Genomic DNA, 6,000 nt, shown 5'->3' with positions numbered 1-6,000 from the left:
CTTCTCCTCCTTCTCCTCCTTCTCCTCCTTCTCCTCCTTCTCCTCCTCCTCCTCCTCCTCCTCCTCCTCCTCCTCCTCCTTCTTCTTTTGGTTTTTCGAGACAGGGTTTCTCTGTGTAGCTCTGGCTGTCCTGGAACTCACTCTGTAGACCAGGCTGGCTTCGAACTCAGAAATCCGCCTGCCTCTGCCTCCCAAGTGCTGGGATTAAAGGCATGCGCCACCACTGCCCAGCATCCCCTGGTCTTCTTGAAGAGCAACAAGTGCTATTGACCTCTGAGGGAATCTCTCTAGCCCTGGCCCTTTTTGAAGCAAATCACAGGGCTGGGATCTAGTTCAGTAAGAGAGGGCTTACCTAGAATGTGCAAAGCCCTAAGCCTGAACGATAGCTTCAGGGATAAGAAGAAATAAAAAGGTAAAACAAACCATAGACACATATTCCATTTATATGTAAACATTTTTTCTTAGAAGGTCAGGACTCTTAAAAAGCAAATCACTATAAAGACATCATTAAAAGCTCATAGTACATTTTTGTACATTTTCTGATGTTATTTGTGTGTATGTGTGTGTATGTGTGTGTCTATGTGTTTGCACCTGTATGTGTACTATGGATGAACATGGAGATTAGAGGACACCCCGTGGGCATTCGTTTTCTCCTCTACCACGTGTGATTTGGGAGTCAAACTCAGGCTTGGTGGCAGGTGCCTTTACCTGCTGAGCAGTCTGCCCTTCCTAAAAAAAATTTTTTTTTTCAGACAGAGTCTTACTCTGTACCCCAGGCTGACGTGGAAGTTACTACACAGCCCAGGCAACTCTCAAACCCATTTCGTTTGTCTTGCCTCAGTCTCCCAAGTGCTGTGATTACGGGGGTGTGCCACTATACTAGGTGTCCCAAAGCATCTTCATTTTTCTAAACTGTCATGTTCAAATCTCCACGATTGCCCCCTTTCTGTAACTATTTGGATTTTAGTGTAAAAATGATGTATGATGATGAATGGGGTTGTGGTTTAGTTTGTAGTCCTGGAAAAAATTGATTCGTTGCAATCGACTTGTTGGAAAAAATTACTAGTTTTGCCCTTGGCGTTTTCCATGGTTTTGAGTTTACTAGTTATGATCTATGGCATCTGATGTGTTCCTCAGCTTCTTGTTTCTCCTATAAACTGGTATATTGGGAAAGCTTTTATTTACTTGTGTATTTAGAAATGTGTAAGTTCTCTGTTACCCATCCTGTCCTTAACTTGTAGCTTAACCAACCCTCCTTCATGAGCCCCCTGGCTAGCTAGTGCTACCTATAGGCATGAACCCATGTGGCCAGTTATAGGAAGGGGTTTTTGTTTTGAGACAGAGTCTGACTATATATCTTTGGCTATTCTGGAACTCACAGAGACCTATCTGCTTCTGCCTCTCAAGTGCTGGAATTAAAAGTATGTGTCACTATGCCTGGACTATAGAAAACTCTTAAATATTGTATTTCCAGGCCTTCACCTTAAAAGCTTTTGTTGAGTTGGTATGGGTATTTAAATATCTCATTCTTCAAAGTAGGATTTAGAAAGAAGGTGTACCCAAGGGTTCCTTGTAGGCGCACGACTTTAGAAACTTAAGAGTTTCTCTGGGAAGGAATTTACTTTAAGGGAAACGGAAGGCTTGAGGCTTGGTCTTTGGCTTCAAGTCAAAGATTGTTACAGAAAAATCATTCTGTTGGGCAGAAGGGACCTCCCCTGCCCCCAGTGCCAGAATGACCTGAAATTAAAGGAATATGTAGGCCTTGGGTATGGGGTTGGGGATAGGTTTGCTGGACTTTGTCCAGTGTTCTTGTCCCAGTTAGCACATCTCCCTGGGGCTCTTTATTCCGTCTCCTGAGACCTTAGGCAGGAATCTCCTTAATTAACGACTGCTCCTTTCTTCTAGTTTTAGAAAGTCCAGCCACTCCTGGCTTGTGCTGCTGGCTGCTGGCCCGATTCAGAGCGGAGTATACTCAGAGAGTCAGCCCCAGTTTGGTCCCTCTGTATCCTCTCTTTGCACCTGTCTCAACTCAGCAGACCACCTTTCTGCTGTCCAAGAAGTGACTCTAGAGGACTGAGGGTATCCGGGGCTGTTCAGTGCAGCTCTATTCTGAGGCTCCTTGCTCATGGCTAGTTAGCATGTGGGTGAGTTCTTGACTGCAGAGAGTACAGGCAGAGCTAAGGTCCTGTCTACATTGGTGGTCAGCGGAGGGCATTGCTGAAGAGGCCTCAGCCTTCTGAGACAGCTACCAGCCTTTCTTCTCCTCAGGGATGCTCAGGCAGCATGCTTCTGTGGGGTTACCCTTTGCCACCATGCTTCAATTTCAGGCAAGGAATTTTTGCACTGGGACACCCTAGATCCTGATCTGACTCTTCCTGAACTCACTGTCTCTTGGGAGCCCGCCTGGGCGCTGGCTTCTCTTCCTCAGCCTTTGCAGGTATGGGAAGTGGAGCATCTCCATAGACTCGGTAGCCTCCAATCAGGCAGTATGTCTCTCCATGCCAGGCCATCTGGGCTTGTGCATGCCCCTTGTAGAGGACATGGTAATATCCGGGGGAAGAAGGAGCTGTGGGAGGCACGGGCGCTGCAGGGAAAACCAGAACTGATCAGTCACTTCCTCTTTTTCCTGCGTGCTACAGAGCCTTTCCTCTCATCCCTTCCTGTTTCTGGCTGAGACCCACCTCTCTGCTTGGCATCCCAGACAGGCATCCCAGATACAGCCTTGGCCTGTCAGTGCTCTGGGTTCCCTTGAGAGCTGCCTCTGTGAAAGCACTTGGCTTCCGGGGAGCCAGTGGGAGTCGTGGGAGGCCAGCATGTGTGGCCCGTGTCCATGAGAATGGTAGAACCTTGAGCTAGCTGCAGTTGAGACCTCTCATTTTCTCCTCCCACAAATGAGAAGGGTTTTTAAAGGTCTGCCATTCCTGCGGTGTAATGAGTATGTTTGGAAAAAACAGTGTAAGATAAATTTGTTAAGAACTCTTCCCACCCTGCTTGGCAAATCCTCTTAGAACCTGTTCATTAGAACTTCCTGTTTCAACTACACTTGACTCTAGCCTGATTTTAGCTAGTTCTTGAATATTTTTTTGAGACACTATCCTAATGAAGTAAAGGTCATAGCTGCAAGTGGCCTTATACTAACACACACACACACACACACACACAGAGAGAGAGAGAGAGAGAGAGAGAGAGAGAGAGAGAGAGAGAGAGATCTATGCTGGCTTACAGGCCAGGGGAGCTTGTCCAGTGTTTTTTCCTGTCACTTTTCTTCCTGTCTTTGAGGCAGAGTATTTCCTTGAACCTGGGACTTGCTCCCTCCCACCAGGCTAGGAATCAGCAGGGCCCACAACCTCTCCTTTCTTACACACACCTTGCATTACAGGTATTTATGAGACCATCTCCAGCTTGCTACAAACTCAGGTCCTCACCAATGTACAACAAGCATCCTTAACCATCAAGCCATCTCTGCAGCATTCCCAGCCCCTTCCTGAGGCAGTCTATGTTGTCATGACTAGTCGGCAACTCTTGGGGTCAAGCTGTCTTCCTGCCTTAGTCTCTCAAGTAGTGGGGTCGATAGACTTGATCCACTCTCCTGCTCTAATGCCAAATACCAAGGGCAGACAAGAGGTCCAGAGCCAAATTCCAGGGGCCAAGTTTACTTCAAAAAGACCCCTAGTAATGGGAGATACAGAACCTGAACTGTCTGTCTTCTGTAACCAGGCAAGCCCTCCAATGGAAGGACTGAGACACCACCCAAGCCACAAAACCTTCAACCCACAATTTATCCTGTCTGCAAGATGTGCTGGGGTAAGGGTGGTGCAAAACATTTGTGAATGGCCAACCAACGACTGGTCCTACTTGAGACCCACATTTCAAGAGAGAGTCCATGCTTGACACTGATTGGAAAGCCTGGATAGCCCAGTGACCTAGGATAGAACCAAACACCAGGGGCCAAAAAGTCAATTAAATGATTCCTAATAATATTCTACTATACTTGTAGACCGCAGACTACATTACTGTCATCTGAGAGGCTTCATCTAGCAACTGATAGCAGCAGATAAACAGATACTGAGACCCACAACCAAACACTAGGAAGAGTTCAGGGAATCCTTCAGAAGAGGGGTTCTGGTTTGTAGGAGCCAGAGGAGTCAAGGACATCGCAAGAAAATGGTCCACAGAACCAACTAACCAGGGTTCATAGAGATTCACGGAGACTGCAGTGACAATCAGGAAGTCTGCATGGGTCTGACCTAGGTTCTCTGAATATATGTTATGGTTGTGTAGCTTGGTGTTCTTCTTGTGAAACTCCTGAGAGTGGGAGCAGGGGCTAGCTTTGATTCGTTTGCCTGCTTTTGGGACCTGTTTTCTCCTACTGGGTTGCCTGAGCCAGCCTTGATTATGAGGGTATGTGCCTAGTCTTACTGTAACTTGTTATGCCTTGTTTAGTTGATATCCCTGGGATGCCTGCTCTTTTCTGAAGGGGAATGGAGGAGGAGTTGGCTCTGTGGGAGAGAGGAGATGGTAGGGGTGGGGTGGGGAGATGGGAGGAGAGGAGTAAGGGGAAACTGTAGTCAGGATATATGAGATAAGAATGAATGAATGAATGAATAAATAAATTTTAAGAAAGGAGTGATATTTGCTCTTCTTAACCACTGAGCCACAATGTTGACAGCTCCTAAACAGTAAATCTTTAAAAAAAATTCTGGTGCATACCTCTAATTTCAGCCCCTGGAAGGTGGAGGTAGGAGGATTACTAAAAATTGGGGCCATGCCTAATATGTAGAGTTGTAGGCTAGGTGAGCTACATACTGAGACTGTCTCAAAGGAAAAAAAATTAGAGTTTGAAGGTGACAGGCAGGGTGGCGCACACCTTTAATCTCAGCACTCAGGAGGCAGAAGCAGGCTGATCTCTGATTTCAAGGCCAGCCTGGTCTACATGGTGAGTTTCAGGATAGCCAGAGCTACATAGTGAGATACTGTCTCAAAAAAGGGTCGATGGGTGGGATCATTTTATAGCCTCAAGGGAAAGCTAAGTTGATAAAGATTAGGAGCTTTCTAATAAACAGTTGCCTAGAGACGACATATTATTTGTCCTCAATATTGAGCATGAATAGTTGGTCTATGGGTCAGTGTTAGAACATTTCTTCTAATCATGACTAGAGAAATTCTGAGGAGTTACAGACAAGCCTAAGAGGGAATATACAGTCCCCAGTGAAGTTACATGCACCCCAAAGGCTCTTTGTGCAGATAGATGCCTGGTATAGACTTACTTGAATAACAGCCTTCACAGGGGACAGAGGACAAGTTAGAATTAATATAAAAGATTCGATCAGTCATTCTCAGACAGGCAGACTTGTAAGTCGTATAGAAACACTAGGAAAGTTTTCCTAAAGGATCCAAGTTGCTGTAGTTATATTGCCATGGAAACTAAGGGGTGTGATGTCATCACTACCTTCTGAGGTCACATATGGAATCTGTGACTTGAGGGCTAGTCTTCCAAGCTTTGAGGTTTAAGGGGAGCAGGGCAAAGGCAGAAAGGAACCCTGTCAGGGCTCTTCCACCTAGCCTACTTAGGTAACCTACTTAAGCATTACTGGGTGAGCACAGCCTTAGTTGCTCCTGAAGGGTACAAGAAACACCAACTCTGATATTGGTCAGGTTGAAGTTTAATCTAACATAGCAAAACTGTATGTACTTCCTTGCCCCTAAGCAATAGGAAAGCATAAATTTGGGTGGGTGAGAGAGCCAGAGAGGGTGGATATGGTGGTGCATATCTTCAACCCCATCTCTTGAGTTCGAGGCTAGCCAAGGCAACATAATCTGAGCAAGTGTAAATGGTATACCAGTTAGTAAAAATAAAAAGCCAGGGCTGGAGAAATGGCTCAGCAGACAAAAGCACTGGCTACCTGTCTATAGGACCCAGGTTCAATTCCCAGCATCTACATGAAGACTAACAGCCTGTAACTCCAGTTCCAGGGGGATTCAGCATCTTCTTTTGTCCTT

The 6,000-nt window shown here is 46.0% G+C and overlaps 1 protein-coding gene across 1 annotated transcript; it reads right to left on the bottom strand.

The window, feature by feature from the left end:
• Positions 1-2,274: 2,274 nt before the first annotated feature.
• Dpep2nb (DPEP2 neighbor) lies at positions 2,275-5,334 on the bottom strand. Its single transcript, XM_028768768.1, is given in 3 exon segments — positions 2,275-2,306; positions 2,309-2,584; positions 5,268-5,334. Coding segments are annotated over 3 exon segments (375 nt in total).
• Positions 5,335-6,000: the final 666 nt, after the last annotated feature.

Source organism: Grammomys surdaster, unplaced genomic scaffold (assembly GCF_004785775.1).
Source record: "Grammomys surdaster isolate TR1022 unplaced genomic scaffold, NIH_TR_1.0 187, whole genome shotgun sequence".
In the NCBI taxonomy this organism is placed as follows: Eukaryota; Metazoa; Chordata; class Mammalia; order Rodentia; family Muridae; genus Grammomys; species Grammomys surdaster.
The sequence above is the reverse complement of the archived record's forward strand: the minus strand, read 5'-3'. Positions and strand labels throughout refer to the sequence as shown.